This window comes from Desmodus rotundus, chromosome 10, assembly GCF_022682495.2.
Source record: "Desmodus rotundus isolate HL8 chromosome 10, HLdesRot8A.1, whole genome shotgun sequence".
Classification (NCBI taxonomy): Eukaryota; Metazoa; Chordata; class Mammalia; order Chiroptera; family Phyllostomidae; genus Desmodus; species Desmodus rotundus.
The window spans coordinates 1325898-1347785 of NC_071396.1; the positions used below are offsets into that span (position 1 = coordinate 1325898).

The 21888-nt window shown below is 53.5% G+C and overlaps 1 protein-coding gene across 5 annotated transcripts in view; it reads left to right on the forward strand.

Moving 5' to 3' along the window:
- The window catches only part of ZNF281 (zinc finger protein 281), a 28135-nt gene extending 12810 nt beyond the window's left edge, over positions 1-15325 (forward strand). The window contains exons 2-5 of one of the 5 annotated variants that reach the window (XM_053913161.1): positions 8108-8149; positions 8918-9149; positions 10011-12580; positions 13219-15325. In XM_053913161.1, coding sequence (XP_053769136.1) covers positions 10029-12580; positions 13219-13225 — 2559 coding nt within the window. In that variant the 5' untranslated portion in view covers positions 8108-8149; positions 8918-9149; positions 10011-10028 and the 3' untranslated portion in view covers positions 13226-15325. Of the gene's footprint in view, positions 1-8107; positions 8150-8917; positions 9150-9731; positions 9862-9896; positions 13172-13218 lie in introns of those variants that run through there. The other 4 variants (XM_053913159.2, XM_053913160.2, XM_071219572.1 and 1 more) reach the window with 4 other exon arrangements.
- Positions 15326-21888: the final 6563 nt, after the last annotated feature.

Sequence of the window (21888 nt, forward strand, 5' to 3'; positions counted from 1 at the left end):
AGGGGCCGTGAGAACAGGGGCCCAGGGCCTGCTGGCTGCCACTCTTCCCGGCAGAGAACGGCAGCCGGGAGAGTGAGCGAGAAGCAGACAGGGGACCCTTTGTCCATCCCTCCTCTTGCTATTCTGAGACTGAATTGCTCAGCAATTTCGTCACTGCGGAGCCGACCCCAGGACCCTGCCAGCACAGCTCCTCCCCTTTACCAGTGGCATCTGGTTTGAGCTGGGTTTCTGTCTTCTGCAGTGAAGGGTCCTGATTCCCATCACACGTATGAACCAAATGCTGCAGCTCTCACAGCGCAGGTCTGGAAAACGGTGGCGGCTGCCTGTGCTGTGCCGTCTGCCGTCTCTGGCCAGTCGTCTCAACCGAAAGCAAGCTGCGGAGGACAATGTGTTGCTGAGGCCCTTTGAATTCTGTCCTGAAACTCCTCCTCAACGATTGACTCACCACAGCCTTTTGGTTGCGACCTGAAAATTGAGGCGGGTTTGAATTTATTGCACCTTCAGATACGGCAAACTCCAACCTCCCTAAATTTACAGACTCCTGTTTGCTGACTGCCCCTTAGAACAGTGATTTGTCTACTTTACATAACAGATACGTGCAGAATACTCATTTTGAGCCAGGTGTTGTGCTAAAAATTTAGCTCATTTGCCCTGAGGCAGGTACTATTATTATCTCTGTTTGCAATGAGGAAACAGAAGCCCACGGATTGTGTAATTTGCCCGCGGTCACAGAACTGGTCTGCAGGGGGGCTGGAGTCAGTGCCTGGACTTTATCAGCACCGGGAGGGGGGCTTGCTGTGGCTCACAGTGCGGGTTCCTGGGACCTGCCAGTTCAGAACCAGCTCTGGAAAGATGAGAATCTTTAGATTTTTTTTTTTTTTTTGCATTTATCAAACATTTCTGATCTCTCATTGGCAGCCTTTGGCAGTCTTGAATTTGATTGAGGGTATATGGCATTGTCTGTGATTTTTGGAATAGAATGAGGTTCTGCCACATGTGGATCTGATATCTATGTTCTGCTGATCTTGCTTCAGCAGACAATAGCAAATATCTACCCCCCGGGCATTCTTGAGAGAGCTCAGTCCTGAAGGGACCGTCCCCGGCTCGTTGCAGAGGAATGGTGGAAATGTGCTTGGGAAAGACCGAGAACATGCTTTCTGTCCCATCTGCAGCGTTCCTCAAACAAGACGAATCTGCCCCAAATCGCTCACTTGGACTTTGTTCGTCTGGTTCTCTGTGAATTGCCTTCCATCTTCCTCTTTGTTAACTAGCTTCCATCCAGTGCTCAGCCCACTGCGGTGAGGGTGTTGCCCCCACCAGGCCCCCCAAGCCTCTGGTGCGGAGGTCACAGGGCCACCTGGACATCCTGGGATTCAGAGGTTATGCAGGCGTCCTCCAGAGCTGGCCCAGCTCCGGTAGACCCTGCTTCTGGCACCTTGAGGCCCCACAACCTGCAGAACCTGTCTGTTCTCCTCCTGATCTCATCTGTAACACGGGCGTGACGATGGCACCCCCCCCCCCCCGGGTGACATCTCAGGGCAGTGCTCTGTCCACAGCTGTGTCCGCGGTGCCCGACCTGGGGTGGCGGCTCAGGAATGAGCTGGTCACCCCCAAACACAGGGCATTCCCAGGTCCATTCTGATCTGACCTCACGGTGGTGACGGAGGGGATTCACCCGGCAGCGGCTTGCTGCTGGGCACTGTGCTAACGAAGCACTTTACAAACACGAACTCATTCAATTCCCGCAGCCGTCGGCGAGGCAGGTGCTGTTTCAGTGAGCGCTCTGTCCACGGACAGACACAGACGGGCGGAACAGAGCGCTCAGCAGGGTGCCTCAGCTCACACAGCTCATGCAGGGCGGGGCCGGGCCTGGGAGCCAGGCCGCCTGCTTTTAGAGTCTGTGTTGGTTGCTGATCATTTTGTTCCTCCCTGAACCTCTTCCTTTGGTTTCCACGGAAACGCCCTCTTTTAACCTCCCGACGCCTCTTCCCTGGGTTCTTCTCTTTCTGCTCCTGTCTCAGGCAGAGGTGCTATTTCCTGCTACTCTGTCCAAGGCCATTGCCTTTATTTGCTCTGCACGCTTGCTCCTGGGTGGCTTCATGTCACCTGTACTCTGTCCACTCCCAGACGGGTCCCTTCTCTGTCCCCGAGGGCCTTCCCAGGCCCACGCTTCTGTCTGGTGGCTCACTGGACCTCACTCCCATTCCACATGCATAAAATACTAAATGTATTATTTTTTTCCCAACAAACATGCATTTCTTCCATTTCATTCTCTATCTTGGGACGAGGTGCCCATGCCTGGAGCCAGAAATCGAAGAATCACCTGGAGCTCGGCTCTCGCTTTTTCCTGCCATGGCCACTCAGCACCCACAGCCGCGAGACTCCTCTCCTGCACGTCCCGGAATCCTCCCTGCCATTTCCTCAGTTGGGGCTCTTGCCCTGGTGAGAACCTCCTACCTGGGTGCCCCGCTTCTGATTGCTGCCTCAGCCACCCACCTCCCTCATCCCTGCCAGAGCTGCTGAGAAAAAGTCTCATGACATTGTGCTCTGGATGAAAAGTCTTCCACGCGACCCCTTCCCCAGACAAGACCCGCTGAGCTCCCGGATGGGACAGGCAGGGCCTTCAGGGTCCAGTCCTGCCACCCCTCAGGGTTGTCAGCCTCTCCTCCCACATGAAGCCCACTGGCTCCATGGGTCTGAGCTTTGGACAGGTCCTCCCGGACAGCTGGGTGGCCTCCCAAGGTGGGGCTTTCTCCAAGTCTCTCTGGGAAATGTCCTGGTCACTCTTCCTTCACGAATCAGATTTTCAGAAAACAACCGAATCACATGCCTAACACAGCTCCCCTCCCGCAACCCGCCCTCTTTCCCTGGCAAAATTGCTCGTTCAACTGCATAAACTGCTCATGTTTCTTTTGGTTTGCTCATCGATGTGAACAGACCTTTATTTTTAAGATATAAATGCATGTAGACACTGAACTCACTTTAAATAAACCCATTGCCATCTTTTCTCGTTCACATGTACTGTGGTCTTTATATTAAAAGAATGGGAATGAAGAACAACCCGGACAGTCAGATCCCCAAATCAAACCCAGGTTTCCTGGGTCCACGTGGGCTCAGGACCCAGCTCCTCACAGGTGCCGCCTCCCGTCTCTATGGCAACACGCTCTAAGGAATAACGTGTCTCCCACCTCTTGGTGGGAGCGAATGCTGTTCTAGTTTGCTGCTGCCTCCCCTGGGTCTGACCTACCTCCTCTCCCTCTCAGCCTCTCGGCTCAGAGGCCAGTGGCCACTAAGGTGTGTATCTTCCTGCACCTGCCTCCCCTCTGACCGGTTATATTTGGGGAGGGACAAAAGGATGTCCTGGTATATGTTTTACATGTTTTACAACCGTGAGAACACAGGACCGCGTGTCTTTCTCTTCGCTTTTCTCTCCTACCACCAAGTAGACATGTCTCCAGCTCACACGCACCGCTCTCCCCGCTTCTTTGAGCTGCCTAAGCGATGAAGAGCCACAGTTTTTCAGCCCCTGCTGTGGCCGAGGGTGTGGGGGTGGCTCCTGGATCTTTCGCCTCGGCTTCCCGTGCTATGCCAGTGGCTCAAATACGCACCCCTGCTACCTGATGCTCTTGTTTGTGGGGGACTTAGTCCCCTACACAGGAACTGTTCAGAGAAGGTCAGGTGGAGCGTGATTTAAAAATAAACAAACAGCTTCTGCTGGTGTGGCTCAGTGAATTGAGTACCAGCCTGTGAACCAAAGGATCACCAGTTCAATTCCTGGTCAGGGCACAGGCCTGGGTTGTGGGCCAGGTCCCCGGTGGGGGGCACACGAGAGGCAACCACACATTGATGTTTCTCTCCCTCTCTTTCTCCCTCCCTTCTCCTCTCTCTAAAGACAAATAAATAAAATCTTTAAAAAAATAAACAAACGCATACAGCACTGTGCCATTCAGGCGAAGAATTCAGGAAATGATGATAATGAGGAGGATATTTGATGGGGCCGTTACTCAGCAGCCTTCGGATGGGAAAAGGTGTGTTTCCAAGCAACCAGCAAGCGTACATCAGCGAAGGCGAATTTGTCAGGAGCAGCACAAAAGACAGAACCTGGCACGTGGCACCTGAGCATCCTGGGGCAAAGTGCTTGTCCTTCTGTCCCTGGGAGGCCTTCCCAGGTTGGAAGAGAACCAGGATTCCTGCAGACGGAGCCCCTGGCCCTGTGAGCTCATCACACTGCAGCGCTTTCAATATGCCTCAGCTTTAAACATCTCCCCAGGCCCTGGCTGGGTAGCTCAGTTGGTTAGAGCATCGTCCCAACACACCAAGGTCGGGGGTTCAATCCCTGCTCAGGGCACATGCAAGAATCAACCGACAAATGCCTCAATAAGTGGAACAAATCTCTCCCTTCCTCTCTCTAATAATCAATAAATTAAAAAATTCACAAGTTACAGGGGGGTCTGTCTAAGGCTGTGTCTTTGAAAGAGCACCTTATTAGGAGTCAGCACACTGACCCCTGGCACTGAGCAGCAAGCCTGAAAATCCCCATTTATAACCGAAAGCTGGCCCCATTCCCGCTGACTCCTCTGCAGCCAGGCCCCACAGGATTATGTAAATGCAGGTGTGCTCTCAGGGAGCCATGCAGATTTCAGCATTGTTACATTCTCCAGGAGGCCCAAGCGGTGGGCGTGTGACGTCTTTGTCTCACCGGGGAAGAACATATTACCACTTAAAAGGAGGCTGACTTTGTGGCTGCCGTGTAGTGCGTTGCGAAAAGACCAGGGCGAGATCTATGTAAAAATAAGACTAGGTGTCAGCCTTTGAAACGGGGGTAGGCCTTGTTCAGGGACTTCTGTCGCAGCGAGAACTTCACAAAGCTGCCTCGTTTTTTAATGTTTCACACATAGAGGAGAATGAAATACACGGATATGATTTTCTCTCCCTTATCCCTTTATGTGTCTATTTAAAAAAAAAAAAAACAACCTGAGGTATTGCGAAGGATGGCTTTTTAAAACCATTTTTACCTATCGGTTTTAGAGAGAGCGGAAGGGAGATGGAGAGAAACATCGATTCATTGTCCCCCTTACTGATGCACTCACTCATTGGTTGGTTGCTTCAGGTAAGTGCCCTGACTGGGGATTGAACTCACAACCTGGGCCTGGTGGGAAAACACTGTCACCGACTGAGCTCCCCCGCCAGAGCTCTTACATTGTTATTTTTAACTCCTGTGCAGTATCAGGTGCAACACCCCTGCATCCTTTCCCTGGTCCTGGCGGCCGCCCGTTCGGCACGCACACTACAGCAACCCCGCTGCACTAGAGCGCTTCCTGCCCAACGGCTGGTGTCTCGACTGCGACTAAAACATTGAGAATCGGAACCTCTCCAGGTAAAGACGCCGTCTGTGCTACGGATGAATATATCTGTGGGTGGCCTAGCAGGAACTGCCAGCGCCCCCGAGGAATCGCGCCTGGCGGAAGTGGGGCACACTTCCAGCGGCCCCTGGCTGGTTGGAGAGAACGTTGGGGTGCAGAGTTCCAGCAATCTCAGCGCCAGTTGAAATTTGGCAGTTGGTTGATTCTGGCTGTTCTCAGAGGTAGTCTTTCTGCAGCAACTGCGGAGTGGTTCATAGTCACAATGAGCTAAAGCGTTTATGTTTGCTGTTTGGATTCTTCCCTTTGGAAAACAGAAAACGTGGGATGTTTATCCAGTGGCGAGGGGTTTATAAAGTTCAGGAGAGTTAAATCCACACGATCACAACAGCCTGTAAAATCGGGGGACAAAAGTCGCCGTGGGTGAAGCGTACAATGATTTTACTTGTTATTGTTCACGGTTTACCTTTCACTTGCTTGCGGGGGCATCAGGTGGATGATAGGGGGGCAGAAGGCCGAGGTTCCTGGGGTGGTCTCCAGTTGCAGACCTTTCTAGGGTCCTTAGATGTTGACGCTCTGGGGCTTGTCAATTATGTGCCCGAGGGTGTGTCTGTTGAAGAAAAAGAAGAAAGAGGGGGAAAAAACCTTTTCAGATTGAAGCTGTGCCTTTATTTAAAGCCCTTTTCCAGTCTCAGTCAGCCCTTCGTTCAAAAGAGAGATTTCTCTTGGTGATCATTTTTCTGTTACGTGAAAGGGCCACGTGTCAAAATGTAAAATGTGGAACGTGGGATGCAGAATAAAAATATTGGGGCATGGTCCCTGTTCTTCCTCACTTTACCGAGACCCTGGGGAAAGGCGACTTGTTAAAAACTCTCCTTTCTTCTGGAGAAAACTGAATTTACAGAGCAGATGAGTTACAGGCGTGATCACACACCTGACAGAATGGCTGTCTGATTTTCCAAGCATCACGCAGAGTTCACGTAAACAGCTGAGCTTCTTCACGTATAGAAGCCGTGGTGCACACGCTTCCACGTACAGGAAATCGTTTGTACAGTAGCGACTCACCTACGGTACAGACCAGAACCCTCCCGTGTCATAAACCCGATTAAAATTGGAGCAACCTCTCTTAATTCGGTATCTGTATAAGACAATACAAAATCAAGGCCGAGCATTTCTAAGGGAAGGAGGACTGTCCATTATCTCATACTTTTTTCATAAATCACAGATGAAATATATTTTTCCTGAGTTACCTGGAATTAGGGACAAACAAGTAGCCTACAAAATGAGGCCCGTCTGCGCAGCCTGAATTGTCTGGCCTTGTAGACCCCAAGGCTGTGCGTCTGTCGCCGGAGGGCGTGTGGGTGCCCAGCCGTGGGGCAGCATGCGCCCACGGTGACAGGGCTGTCGCCGCACTAACGTTTTTCAAAAGGTTATGACCCCAGTGAACATTTTTTATCGTTCGAAAACTCTTTATTAATCTTATCACCACAAATACGCGTGTGTCATGCAATAGTTCTACTCTCTGAAATATACAGACACTCGACAGACTTAATGAAAGAGGAAATTATATAGATAGTGTTGAAAGCTAATGAGAGTAATTGTAACCTCTGTGCTGTGCCATGCTCACGTAAAATGTTGAGAGCAGGGGAAACCGGATGGGGGATGTTTGCGAACTCTTGGCCCCACCTTCTCAGTTTTTCTGTAAATCTGAGAGTGTTCTTAAAAGAAAATAAAATCTATCAAAAGAAACAAACAAGAACAAAACTTGTCTCTGTTTTATTCCATCTCCTATTCCGGGATTGTCTCCCTTATCTGTAACATGTAAGAATTCAGAGGGAAAACGAGTTAAAATGTTCCTGTAATGTGTTCCTTTTGAAAGTGTCATATTACTTACCTATTTGAACCATTTTCAGATTTTAGTCCAGATCCCTGCTTAATATTTGGCTCACTGGTACCTACCAAGAACATGGATTCTCATTCCCTCCGTAAGGCAAAACCACATAGAAAGTTTCTTGCTCTCTGTCATCTCTAGTAAGTTTTAACCACATCAGTTTTCTTTACTTTAAAAAAATAAGATTTTAGATTTAAGAGTGAGCTTTAATTTACATTTTACAATGAATTAGTTTCTAAAGTTAAGAAATAACAAATCGCCGATTTGGGGGATTTTATTATATATAAGATTCGGTGAAAATGTACTCAGTTTTACAACAGCTGATCATGTAGGATTTTGTATCGACTTGAACTGGTATTTTACAACTATTCATACTTATTACCCTACGTTTATCCTGTTCGCTGTTTTATACTTTTAATCTTAAAAAAAGTGTACCCCATTGAACAGTTACAATGTGTTCTAACTGCGGTAGTCTCAGACTACGGTGCTTAGAAATACTGATGCTTAAAGCTCTTCCTGGGATTACTTTCATCGCATTTCCTGAGTTTAATTTTCTCCCGCATCCAGCCCATCTTCCAGAGCCCCGCATCCTGATGATTTTCCTACTTAACATGCTATGCGCCCGGGGTGGCCTTTTGGTTTCTCTTTGTAAGCAATGGGACGGCACCGGCACCGTAGGCGATGTGCTATCTTCCAGGTGCTCAAGGTGCAGCTGCTAATGCTGAAAAATAGGAAAGTAAATTGACCTTGATGAAGTGTGTCTTCTTTTGTCTGTTCCCAGGAAAGTTTATTTCAGGCGTTTCTGCTGCGGAAATGATTAGCGTTAACAGCGCTCCCCCTGCGTTTTCTTTTACAGGGTCTCTCCATCTTCCTGATATATGGGGTGTACGACACGGAGGTAAGTCTGCTCGGAGTGTCTCAAGGCTGACAGAGTGAATGAGAGAAGTGACAGGTTTCTTATCTTGATAACTGAGGAACAAAGTTGGCTTTTCATAGGACTGTCCCACTGCCCTTCACGGTTGGACCAGCTTATATGCATCTGGCTCACCATTAAACACTGACGCCCGCAGTGCGGGCACAGCCTCATTTCTCATAGGCACCGACTCATATTTTACCACTGTCTGGAGTTTCTGAGTTCCCAGTCTTTCTTTTAACACTTAACTACACTCGACAGTATTCAAGCTGCACGCTTCCAGTGGCAGAATGCTTATGCGTAGTTGCATGGAGTTAGAAAAATGCTAATATTTCTTATCTCACAATGCTCATTAAATACTGTCTTTTCAGTTCTTGAGCAGATTCAGAGAGAGGCCCATAAGGATTCGTTAATAATCTTGATGGTTTCAGCGGTGAAATTTCTCAGAGAAGTCATTTATTACTGAATTATGAGAAGTGATTTAGCTAGAAACATTGTGATAAAAACGGACTGGTCACGTCATGAAGAGAATATGCTATGTAAATAAATTATTGTTATCGTTCTCTTTTTATGAAAAAATTTCAGGGACTTAGAAATACTCTATGAGGAAAGTTGCTGGATTAGATTTTTGCATGCTTGGTATGAACGTGGGTGCTTTGTGTACATTAGGGGGTGATGTCTGATTTTTGTTGATCTAGCTTTGATTTCAAGATGTTACTTTATCCTGGTCCCTATTCTGCACACGCTTCTCAGGAGTCCAATCCGGGGAAGGGCACAGTGGACCCTCAGAGAGCCCTTCAGGGCCTGGGGGCCAGTTTTCGCGAGTCGCAGACGGGGCCAGGCGGCGGGGTAACCGGCAGACACACTCGCCAGCCCGACAGAGCAGGCGTGGGATTTAAACCGCCGAGGATGAATCCGCACGTGGGCGTGTTTTACTCGGCTGCTGCACCTGGCTCACGCCGGTTCCTTTTCCTGTAGCCTTCAGGTAGGTTGGCAGCAAGACAACTTTTTTTTTCTTTTTTGCAACGGTACCTCTATTACGGTTTCCAAGTAGGCTCTTCCTGCAAATGCCAAGGACGTGCGCCCATTGGAAAGGGTCCCCACACTAGAACACCAGCCACTAGAACAACACCCAAATGCCGGGCATCTGGGGTTGAAGACTTCAGGGTGGGCTCAGCCGCGCCCTTGGGGGAGCCCCCGTGGGTCTGGACTTTGATTGGATACCTGGACTGCAAACTGTAAAATGGAGCGCGCCCGGCGCGCAGGCCTCAGTTTCCCCACCCCCCGCCCGCAGACTACCCCGGAGCCCCGCCCGCCGGACCTCCCGCCCCGGGGGTCCACCTCCAGAGCGCCTTCCACACAGGCCCTCCCCACGTCCTGTCCTTCACCGCCGCCCACCAATCAGGTCTGTCTGCCACGGAGGCATCTCTTTGGAGGGTCCCCCTAGGCCCCGCCCCTCCAGCTCCGGGCCGCCCCTGCGCCCAACCGCTCGGTTGATTGACAGGCGGGCCGGGCGGAAGCCGTGGCGCCTGCGCGCTGTCCGCGTTGAGCTCCCCTCCGCCGGGCCGGCCACTCCCGGCAGACCCCGCGCCGCGCCTGCGCAGTGGGGGGGAGGCTTTTAATTCCATTGTGGAGAGGACGGCGTTATTTTTATTAACCGGAGGCGGCGGCGGCGGCGGCGACGCGGCGGCGGGACCGTAAGTGCGGGCGGGGGCGGCGCGGGGCGGGCGGGCCGGGAGGGGGGCAGGCGGTGCGCGTGCGCCGCGGGCCGCAGTGCGGGCGGCGGCGGGGCTCGGGGTCCCGCGGCCCGGCCCCACCGCCTCTCCGTCCCCCTCTCCCTCCGCAGCCAGGCCTCCTCCGGGGCATGCGAGTCGGCGGCGGGTTCCTGAGCGGCGGCTCCGGCAGGCGGGCGGAGATGGAGCCCAGCTTCCCGCAGAGCCTGGTCATGTTCAACCACCGGCTGCCCCCGGTCGCCAGCTTCGCCCGGCCGGCCGGCCCGGCCGCCCCTCCCCCGCAGTGCGTGCTCGCCCCCCCCGCGGCCCCGGCCGAGCCGCCCCCGCCGCCGGCCCCGGACATGACTTTCAAGAAGGAGCCGGCGGCCTCGGGCGCGGCCTTCCCGGCGCCGCGGCCCTCCTGGGGCTTCCTGCAGCCCTTGGTCAGCATCAAGCAGGAGAAGCCGACTGACCCGGACGAGCAGCACCACCACTACGGGGGGCTGTTCGCGGGCGCGGAGGACCGGGCCCCGGGCCTGGGCGGCGGCGGCGAGGGGGGCGGCCCCGGCGTCATCCAGGACCTCAGCGTCCTGCACCAGCAGCCGCAGGCTCCGCAGCACCGCGACGCCCTGCTCGGTGGCGGCGAGGAGCCAAAGCAGGACACTAACGTCAAGAAGGCGAAGAGGCCAAAGCCAGAATCTCAGGGAATCAAAGCCAAGAGGAAGCCCAGTGCATCCTCCAAGCCGTCTTTGGTGGGAGACGGAGAAGGCGCGGTCCTGTCCCCAAGCCAGAAACCTCATATCTGCGACCACTGCAGCGCGGCCTTCCGGAGCTCCTACCACCTGCGCAGACATGTCCTCATTCACACCGGGGAGAGGCCCTTCCAGTGCGGCCAGTGCAGCATGGGCTTCATCCAGAAGTACCTCCTGCAGCGCCACGAGAAGATCCACAGCCGGGAGAAGCCGTTCGGCTGCGACCAGTGCAGCATGAAGTTCATCCAGAAGTACCACATGGAGAGACACAAGAGGACGCACAGTGGAGAAAAGCCATATAAGTGTGATACTTGCCAGCAGTATTTTTCCAGGACTGATAGACTGCTGAAACACAGGCGCACGTGCGGGGAAGCCATAGCTAAGGGAGCCCCCAGTGCAGACCCTGGCTCCGCGAACCATAGCAACGTGGGGACCTTGGCTGTGCTGTCTCAGGGAAACAGCAGCTCTTCAAGGAGGAAGACGAAGGCCAAGAGCGGAGCTGCTGAGAGCAAGGAACACAAGGCTGGGAAAGCAGGCGAATCGCAGCTTGCAAACAGTGTGAGCATGCAGACTTACTCCGTGGAGATGCCTGCTATGTCTTCCAGCGGCGGCATCTTGGGCAGTGGTATCGATGAGCTTCAGAAAAGGGTGCCAAAACTCATCTTTAAGAAAGGAAGCAGGAAGAACACAGACAAAAACTACCTGAACTTCGTGTCGCCGTTGCCAGAAATCGTCGGACAGAAGTCCTTGTCTGGGAAGCCCAGCGGCCCCCTCGGCATGGCGTCCGGTGCCAGCGTGGAGACCATCAGCCTTCTCCAGGGTGCGGGCGGCAAACCAGGCCAGATGAACAGCAATTACGACGACGCCATGCAGTTTTCAAAGAAACGAAGATACTTGCCAACTGCCACCAGCAACAGTGCCTTCTCGATCAACGTGGGCCACATGGTCTCCCAGCAGTCTGTCATCCAGTCCGCGGGGGCCGGCGGCCTGGACAGCGAGGCCCCGCTGTCGCTCATCGACCCCTCAGCGCTCAACGCTGAGGTCAAGTCCTGTCACGACAAGTCTGGCATCCCTGACGAGGTTTTGCAGAGTATCCTGGACCAGTACTCCAGCAAGTCGGAGGGCCCGAAGGAGGACCCTTTCAGCCTAAGCGAGCCGCGCGTGGATTTACACCCCTCAGGAGAACACTCAGAGCTGGTTCCGGAAGGAAACTTGAGCCCCGGCACGCAGACCCCTTCCAGCGACAAGGCGAGCATGTTGCAGGAATACTCCAAATACCTCCAGCAGGCTTTCGAGAAGTCCACGAGTGCGGGCTTTACCCTTGGACATGGCTTCCAGCTCGTCAGTTTGCCCTCACCTCTCCACAACCACGCTCTGTTTCCGGAGAAACAGATGTACACTACGTCTCCATTGGAGTGTGGCTTCGGCCAGTCTGTTACCTCAGTGTTGCCATCTTCGTTGCCAAAGCCTCCTTTCGGGATGCTGTTCGGCTCTCAGCCAGGTCTGTACCTGTCTGCTTTGGACGCTGCCCACCAGCAGTTGACACCTTCTCAGGAGCTGGACGACCTGATCGATTCTCAGAAGAACCTGGAGACTTCGCCGGCCTTCCAGCCCTCGTCTCAGAAACTGCCCAGCCAGAAGGAGCAGCAGAAGAACTTGGAGTCCTCGACCAGCTTTCAGATCCCGTCTCAGGAGTTAGCGAGCCAGATGGATCCTCAGAAGGACGTGGAGCCCAGGACGACGTACCAGATCGAGAACTTCGCACAGGCGTTCGGCTCTCAGTTCAAGTCGGGCAGCAGGGTGCCAATGACCTTTGTCAGCAACTCTAACGGGGAAGCGGACCATAGAGTCAGGACTTCGGCGTCCGATTTCTCAGGGTACACAAACATGCTGTCTGACGTCAGCGAGCCGTGCAGCGCGAGAGTCAAGACGCCCACCAGCCAGAGCTACAGGTAAGGGCCCCGCGGACCGGCTGGGGGCCTCGCGGTGTCAGTTCGCTTGGTTCTGAGAACACTGCCGTTGGAATGTTTGTACACGATCCTATGAGAATAATGTAATGCCCTTTCAATGCAACTTTTCACATTCAGTTTATTTTGTTAGCGTGATTTTAGCTGTTTCTATTATGATTTTTAATCAAACTCGATAGATTAAAAGTAGTTTGACATTCAAAATGACAATGTTTAGCAATCAACTTTACGTGTATAGATGGTCAGGGAATAGCCCAAAAGTTTTAAATGCAAAAAAATAAAAAAAATAAAAAACAAAAAAATCCCACAAAAAAACAAAAGAAAAAAAACACAAAAAAACTTTGTTGTTAGGATTAAGGTTATTCTAATTGCTTTACTCTCAGGAAAGTGTAATAACGCATGGGAATTCTGTACGTTATCACTGTAATGGAATATCCAACTTACAGATAGTATGGTATACGTGTCACCGTTTAAGTAAAGGATCGAAAACATTTCACATTGCTCTGGGCCGATAGGATTCACGGTTCATCACCTGAGTAAGGGATCGAAAACATTTCAAATTGCTGTCTCCATCTGGGCTGGTCCAAAATTCTGAGAAGTTGGCTACCTATGTTCTCTTGCAGCTTTTAAATGTACTCTGAACTTCCAAACCACGTTCATTCCAGCCTGGTAGAACAAATATTCTTGGATCTTTGATCAAAGCCTGGAATGATAGCTTTAGAAAAGGAGAAGAGAAAGAGCACCCTCTCCTTGCCCCACTGCGAGGGGGCCGCAGCTCCGATCGCGTCCGCTGCCGGGAGGTGAGCGCAGTGCTGCGGCCCCGGGCGGCGGCCCCAGCTGGGTTGGAGTTACAGGGCTCTGGAGTTTTGGGGGGTGCGTTGCTACTATGTATAGCCTCCAGACGCTGTCCTCTTGTTTACGTTTCTGTAGGGCACCCACACTTCTGGCTTTTTTGCTTTTTTTTTTTTTTTTTTTTGTTCTTCTTAACCTACCCTCTTTCTAAGAGTTCTGGGCCTTGTTCTCTCTTTCTGTCTTGACAGTTTAGATTTCAGAATGAGTTACATTCCAGTAGGTAATTCATTACGCATTTTATATGCCTATGGCATCCAAATACTAAATAAGAGAAACAGCCGGCCCCCCCCTTAAAACAAACAAACAAAAAGCCTATACAGATTTTCATGTATAATAATAACCCCACACCCTTGGAACTGTAGATACTAATAAGGCTGCAATTCCAGCTGGTGACATAGCTGACGTGGGGGGGGGGGGGGCGGGGTGCCTGCCTTCAGCAGTGACAGCAGAAGCGCTCGGTGGAGCCGCCACCTGTGACGTCCCCTGAAGGGCGCATCAGTCAGTATTGTCCAGGCTCTTGGGAGGGCGTCAGAAGCTGCTTCCAACCCGAATTGCCATTGGAAGCCACGGGCGGCAGTGGCTTTGCCCAAAACCACTTTTTAGCCATTGTATTTTTTTCCTGATTATATTTTTTAATGTACTTTGGTGTTGATGCTGATGAGTTTTACGTACTTTGGTGGTGTGTCAGTCTCTCGTACTCGTCTGACGCCAGGAAAGTACCACTGTGTGTTTGCCGTCTCCTTGTGTAACCAGCCTAGCGCAGGCTCCCTGTGTAATAAAGTGACGTCGCGCAAGCGAGCGGCGCGTCTGTTACGAAGCAGTGTTTGGAAGACAAGAAGTTGTTGCAATGGTTACGGAAGACTAGTCCCCCCCCCACCCCCAAGTGTGCTTTCCCAGCTAAAGGGCCACCTACTTGTCACTGCGAGATGCTTAGGAAATGTGTTTAATTAATCCTCCTAAGTACACTTGATTCTCAAACGTCTGTATTTCTCATTCGGGTAAGTGCGGTTCAGCTCTGTTGGGGACAGAGCGCACGCCGTCACCGAAGGGCGGACAGGACCTCACCACTGTACCTTAAGGTGTGTGATTTCCCTCCGGCGTTTAGTTCTCTACAGGTTTTGAATTTCTTTAATAACTTTTCCTGTGTGTACTGAAAACTGCATATGTATTACTCTGATTGTTTGCTCTAGTTTACTACCAATAAAAGACCTGTTAATCACAAAATTGAAGAAAGGAGGTATCACTTCACACCCAGTCACACCTCCCAGGTTTTTCTGTTAACGACGTTTCATTAAATCTTCATATCTGGTCTAACTTGCAGTGCGGGGGCTGGTGTTTTTGTGCTTTTCTTACACTGAAGTATTCCACGGTTCTGGGTCTCTCTGAAAATCGGTTGACTGTTGGAGGAGCACTGCAGGGAAGACCAGGCATTCAGCATGCAGGTCAGGGCACACTTTACTGAAGCTGGGTTAGCCACACTGTGTATTATTCCAGAGAGATTATTGCTGAGGTTTCATCTTAAAGCGGAGCCAGGATCTTTTGGTTCCAGGTTCAAACCCTTTTCGCCCCCGAGAGGTGGTAGAGAAGGAAGACTGCGGCACGGCAACGGCGCTGAGCGCTTCTGGCAGGAGGAGAGGTGCCGTTAAGTCGCCGGAAGCGCAGGTCAGGAGGGGAGGGCCAGGCCGGGCAAACGCTGGAGGTGTGGAATGGGTGTCTGTGACTTAGTGTGTGTGCAGGCTGTTGAAGATGAGGGGAAAAACCGCACACGGCTGTGCAAAATCAGGAGGAACTCGTGCTCTGAAATTGAGCGGCTACAAATGTTGAACGAGGAGTAAAAAATACAAGATACTACAGGAAAACGGTCAGTTGTTTCCATTGATCACAAACACGGCTTTCTCTGGAGACGCCTGTCTGCTCGTGGGCCCACGTGATGAGGAAAGGTAAGTTCGTTTTTCCTTTGAGAAGGCTGCCCCCACATTGGGGCACGGTCTCGACCACGAGTGCCCAGCACCGTCCCCCTGACTCCACGCTGACATCCGGCTCTGGCTCCTCTGCGCCGGGCCTGCTGCTGCCCGGGACTGGCCTCACGTGAATCGTGTCCACCCGCCCACCCCTTCTTTCCCGAGTGGGCGGTGGCTGGGGCTGGGGTCTGGTCCCTTGGGTGTCGGGGGGTGAGGTGGGACACTGCTTGTGTGTTTCCGCTGCGCCGCGAGTTCACGGTGAGGAAGCTGTGCCCTCGCAGGACTGGATGGTAATTTGTGGAGTAACTGGGTAACGAGAGCAAAAATGGGACAAAAAGTCTGTACTTAACAGTTTTCAGTTTTTAAAACATTTCAAACAGCAACGCAGGAGTCCCTCAGATGGAGTTCTCTTGTGTTGCAGCAGCCGGCGGGAGCGCAGAGCTCTGCCCGGTCCCGTGCCTGCCGTTTGCTGGTTCCCTGCCAGCTGTCATGCTGCAGCTGAGCCATGTGGCTTCCTGGCGTCACACAGTCCTTAGCTCCCAAGTTCACAGGTTCTTGTTCAGCTGAACTTCCATAAAAAAAAAATTAGCTTCTGAACTTCAAAGCGATACTTTCAGAGTGGAGTGCGTCTGAAGACAGTCATTTTCTCAGTTTTATGCACTTTGCTTCCTGGGACACATGATGACAGGATCCATTTCTGGAGTGTGACGCAGGCCTCCTTTGCCAGCCTGTGACGTGGGCCGTGCGCCCCATGTGAGGCTGTGCTGTCCCACGAGAGTGTCCGTCCAGGGTCCTCCCTGGTGCTCCGGGAGAGCTGGCTGCTCCCCTCGGGGGTGAGAAAGGGTTCCTGGTTTGGGGGAAGAATGTGGTGTGAGGTCACCTCCGCTTCCTTGGCCCCCGCGTCACCCTGTTTTACAGCGTGGACTGTGAGTGGCCCCCGAAGCAGGTGCTGTGTCGCTTCTCGGAGTGCAGGGACGCGTTGGCTCGCTCCGGGGAGGACCTGCCTGACGCTTTCCTGGTCGTGGCTGAGGGCAGCTGGGGACAGGGTTGGTCTCCCAAACGCACACGTGAGCAGAATAGGTGCACGCCTCTCCCACCCCCATAAAAAAGTCCCCCACCTGTGGGTCCCGGGTCAGGAGGCCCCGCGGTGAGAGACCCCCTAACGATTGTCCAAGGGAGCTGGAAGGTCAGCACCCCAGTGACAGCCTCGGGCAGGTTGGGGGGCCCTGGGCGGCACGTATCATCCTCCTCCGCAGCTGCCTCCCTCAGCCCTCGTGGGGCACGCTCAGGTTGCACAGAGCCGTGGTTCCGGGTGAGTTGGAGAGCGTCTCTGACTCTGCGGGTTCTCGTCTGATGGTCCCCCAGAGACGCTCAGGATCCCCACCCACGAGGGAACGTGCCCACCGCGTCTCCCTGCCGCCAGGTGCTGTGGATCCTCAGGCGCAGGGCAGCCGCGTCCTGCACCTTTCACCTGCAGGGGACGCGGGGGTCTCTGTCCCTGCGGCTGCCTGTCCCGGGGCAGCCTGTTACCCTTCCAATGGGTGATGCTTAGGAACCCCATTCTTGTTTACAGTAGAAGGAGCAAATGAGCTGGTCACACTTGAAATTAATGCTTTTCAAAGCAAACTCTGAAAAACATTGATGAGGGAGTGTCCGACCTTTTCGATCAGTCCCGCTGGTCCTCCTCGTCACTCAGCACGCCTGGACACGCCGTGCTCACGAGCTTCTCTTTCGGTGGGCTGGGGATGGAGACCTGGCGCCTCTGTCTGAGCTCCCTAACCCTGTCCTCACTCGCTGGAACGCTGTGGCACCGCGACCCAGACTGCAGCTGTGTGGGCGAGGGAGGCTTTTAAGGTTCCCTCCAGCCACGGCCGCTGTGGGTTCGGGGGTCACTGAGAAAGAGATTTAACGAGTCAGCAGCGAGACTGTCCTCCTCCCTGGGCTGGGGGGGCAAATGGAGGCCGACCGCCGTGGTCTGCGGGGTCACTCATTAATTGCCCCACCGCAGCCCCCAGGCTCACGCAGACGGGAGCACCAGAGGCTGGCCTGGAGAGCGACAGAGGAAGGGGAGCTGTCCCAGGCCCCCCTCGCCCTCCCAGCTACTGGAGAGGGCTGCTCAGTCCCTGCCTTTTTCCAAACCTCTTTCTTATCTCCTCCACTCGAGAAGCGAGAAGCGTGCCCCCGACCACACAAGCTGTGCCTGCTGTTCTTTGTTCCCCTGGGGGGACAAGGTCCTCTCCTTCCGCTTTCCCTGGCTTTCTATCCATGTTTCCCGAGAGGCCCTGCCCGCCCCCCGCAGCCTGTTAACGTTTCGTTTGTGAGCTACAGCGTTAGTCTTCAGTTCTGGGAGAAGTACACCTTTTTAAATGTGGAAGGGACATTTTTAGATTAACCTTTACAGAGCGGATTGCAAGACTGAGTGAGCAGATCAGCGGTGTGCCTGTTCCGGGCTGGGTCGCACAGAAACCGGGCTGTGCCGCAAGGAGGCCAAGTGCGAACGTTTACAGAGAGTCCCTTCTTTCGGGGGGGGGGGGGGGGGCGGATAATGAGAACTGCAAATGGGTAGCATTGTGGGTCTCCGTGAACAGACAGCCCGTGACCTTAGGGTGGTGGAGGGACAGGAAAGTGCTTTCCAAGGCTGCGTTTTCTTCCTCCGTGGCCTGAACAGCAGGCGTGTTCAGGAGGGGTTAGAAAGCAGACTAAGGTGAGAACTGGAATTTCCCTCTTGCCCGTGGGTAAGGTCAAGGAATGAGAGTCCCGGTGGGAACGTCTGCCTTGCATACACCCAGCCCGCAGACCCTGCTTTCTCCGAGGCGCTGTGTCAGGGCAGGGAGCCAGGGCCGCAGCGCTGCGTGAGTGCATTAATCAGCTCCAGGAAGCCACCTTGTCCTGTTTTCCGCTTTTGCTGTGATGCGGTGGCCGTGGGGCGAGGCCCTTGAAACACGCTTGTTGTGAAGGCTCAGGCTGTTGGTGAGTTACTGGGGGCACTTCCCCCTCTGTTCTGCAGACACTGCCGCAGAAGTTCCAGGCGCCCAGTCGTTCTTTTTTTGAGTCCACGGATCCACGGGTGTTTCTGTGCTCAGTCCCGTTTGTGTGTGCGTAATGTTTAGCTGCTCTCTTGAAGGGTCAGTTTCGAAAGTTTGCAAGAGTAACCTGAAACCCTGACGCTCTTAACTTCTTAAATTGCTTCATTCTTTGGTAAGGAAAAACCAGGCTGTGACTAGACTGCACGCAGTTTGCTTGGGCTTTATTTGCACTCTGAAACCCTGTGCCTGTCGGACGTGGTGTGAGACACAGAGTACCAGGACTTGTGACAGGTCTGTCCCGAAAGGGAAGGAAGGGCTCAGCTTGTGCAACAGGGCAGTCGGCAGATCGATGCCACACGGTGGCCCAGAGCAAGGTCCTGTTTACTGGGGCGGGCAGACCTGGGAGCTTCGAGTTAGGGGCCTTTGAGAGTGGAGATCTCGGTGAACTTGAGGGGTTCCTGTGGGTTAGTGCTGGACAGCCAAGGAATGTGCTGCGAAGGCAAAACTGAAGTGGGTTTGGGGAGATGTCTAGAGAAGACTGGCAGAGTGAACAGAAAATTACAGGTTTTCGTTTTGTTCACTGTTGGACTTTATTAAGCCTGAAACTGATATTGGGCAAGTAGAGAAAAGGAATATTAATGAATGATACAAGGGTGTTTCTGCTGGCGATGCTGGAGTATGTGGCCTGTAAAAAGAAAAAATAATATTTAGGAGAAGGGGGGAAAAGAAGCACTTTCATAATTCTATATTTCTAATAAGAACATTTAAGTTTTCTTGAAACTGTTGAGAGTTTGAATTATTGTAACTCTGTGGGTGAACATCTTAATTTGGGGAAAAAACACTGTCACAACTGATTCGTATTATAAGGTAGAAGAACATTTTCATTCTCAGCTAAACATCACGTCCTGAAGGAGGAGTTGTAGCGGGAAGTCTTGCCCGCGAGTCGAATGCGACAGGGCTGGGGGTCTAACCGTGGAGTGACTCCATGGCTTCCCGTGGCAGTTCGTGGCGGAAACTATCTCCCTGATTTCCTAACCTAAACCAGACACTGTGCACCTTACAGTTCAGTAAGAAGTGGCCGCCCTGGACTGTTCAGTGGCTCAGCCCTCTGACCTGCACTGCAGCCAGAACCGCACGCCAGGGGCTTGCTGAGCGGCCAGAGGCACTGGCCGGGAGAAGCTGCCAGCAGGGAGTGTCCGTGGGCATCTGGACAGCTGGACGTGGGAGCAGAAACGCAAACTGCTTGAGGAACCTCTTTCCTAACGCCAGAGTGGGCGCGTTTGCCGTGAGAGCTGGGTATAAACAGTTACGCAGGTGGAAAGGTTCACGTTCACCGCCTCCCTCCCTGCCTGGTACCTGCTTTGGAATAAAACATTCAGAGCACAGGTTGCTGGGGCTGAACATATATATATAAGGATAGAACCCGGTTTTCAGATGGAGTTCTAGCCAGAGCAGGTGGCGGGGCATTGCCCAGCAGTCAACCAGATGGGTGAAACCAGGTGGACGTGCTCAGGGCTTCCAGGTGGGGGAGAGACGGGCAAGAGCCTCGCCCAGCAGCAGCCGCAGCCGCAGGCAAACCGCTGCCTGGACCTGCCTTGGCGTGGCTCCTGAAAAAGCCCGTTTCCCATAAGCATGCTTCCCGGGACAGGCCCTGCTTTTGGACGTCTTGGTCCACTCGGGGCACAAGGTCCAGCAGGGCCTCCCGGAGATTCCAGAACAGCCGCTTCTGACTGCAAGGGGGGCTGCCTCACGTCGGACAGCAGCTGCTGGGTGGGCTCGGAGTGTATATAAGGCAGATACCTTGGCTTTTGGAGACAGCTGAACTTTTTCACTTGGTAAAACGACAACGCATTTCTGGAAATGTCTGTGGAAAGGCGAAATTTCAATAAACATTGAGTGTTTGCATTGTGGGCGGGTGAAATAAATCATCCTTTAGAGATGGTCACCGTTGGGTGTTTGAGTAGAACAGAACGAAGAAACTGTGAACTTAGCTTGTAGTTCGGAAATGGATGTTTTCACAGTTCGGTTAGTCCTTCCCGCTCCTTGTTCTGTGAGACCTCAGGTGAGCTGGAACCTATTCATTTATTAACTCATGATCTAAGCTTAAGTCACACTTTTCATACTCCAGCACCACCTGCTTGTAAATTAGGCACAGGGAAGAGATGTGGTAACTTTGTAGTGGCACGGTGCCAGTCGACTTCAAGTCACTCTTTGCAGTGCAGGTGTATCGAGCACTTGGCTGTCACCAGAGGCCCCCGTGAGTGTGACTCCCGGGCTGGACACGGCGATGGCCGGTGCCGGTCCATGTTGGACCCAATGATGCCGTTATCCGTCCGGGAGCTGAGGGACAGCTGCCTGGCCTTGAACTCGGGAGGTGTTGACGACTCTCCGTGGCTCCCAGCCTGCCTGCCGCAGCGGCGTTGCGAGGCTGCGTGTGTCACACTCAGCGTGAAGTAACGTGGACGCCGATGGTGGGGGGAAAAGAAGCTTGTCTCATCTTCTGTGAAGTCAGGTGCTCGAGCCGTCCGAATTCTGTGTTGATTGTGTGTGCGGTCATCAGGAAGTAAGCGAAGTGTGTTTAATATTGTCACGTCAGCCCGGCACTTCCCAAAGGGAACCGAAGTGGGCGTGGAGGGTCGCTGCTTGGTGACAAAGGTGTGCGATGGCAGAGCCCTTTCACCCTGCGGGGTCTGCAGGTGAGTCTTCCGTGCATGAGTCTGTCCTGGGGGGGCAGACCTGGGCCTGCCGCTCTCCAGCAGACAGCCCACCCGATCGGCCTGCAGCCCAGGGCTCGTGTCCATGAAGTCCGCGTCCCACGCAGCTGCCCTCTCTGGTTGGGGGCAGAGTCGCCCTGCCCCATGGCAACAACGCTTTGGAGCCACAGGAGCTCGGCCTGGGGCAGCTGAGTCAGACTTGCACCTTAGCCAGCGGTCTGGGGACCGGACTGGCCGGGAGCTGTGTCCGGGAGGCAGCTGCCCCTGGGCCTGCCCTCCTTGTCGCCAGTCAAGCCCCTCCCACTCCCGCAGGCCCTTCACTCAGGCTCCGTCCACTTAGTTTTGTCTTTTTCTCTCACTTTTAAAGTCACTGCGGTGATTGACACGCAGTATCAGTTTGTGGTGCGTGCCTGGTGGTTTGATGGCCGTACCGGGTGGGTGCGAAGTGGGGCCGGGCGCCCACCAGGTTCAGGAGTGTCGGCAGGCTCTGCAGGTCAGCCCCGGGGTGGGTGCACTCAGCTGTCGTGGGGCAGGGACACCAGGGCCCGGCTGTGCGGTGCCCCTCCCGGAGCCCTCTGTCCCCAGGGCCCTGTCTGCCCGAGGCCTGGCTGACATGGCACGAGCCAGGCCACTCAGCCAGGTTGTGGGCCACTGGCATCGGTGGGAGGGGATGGGGGATGTTGCCGAGCCCCCCAGGCTACCTGGGACAGCCCCCCACAGCACGTCGGGACAGAGAAACT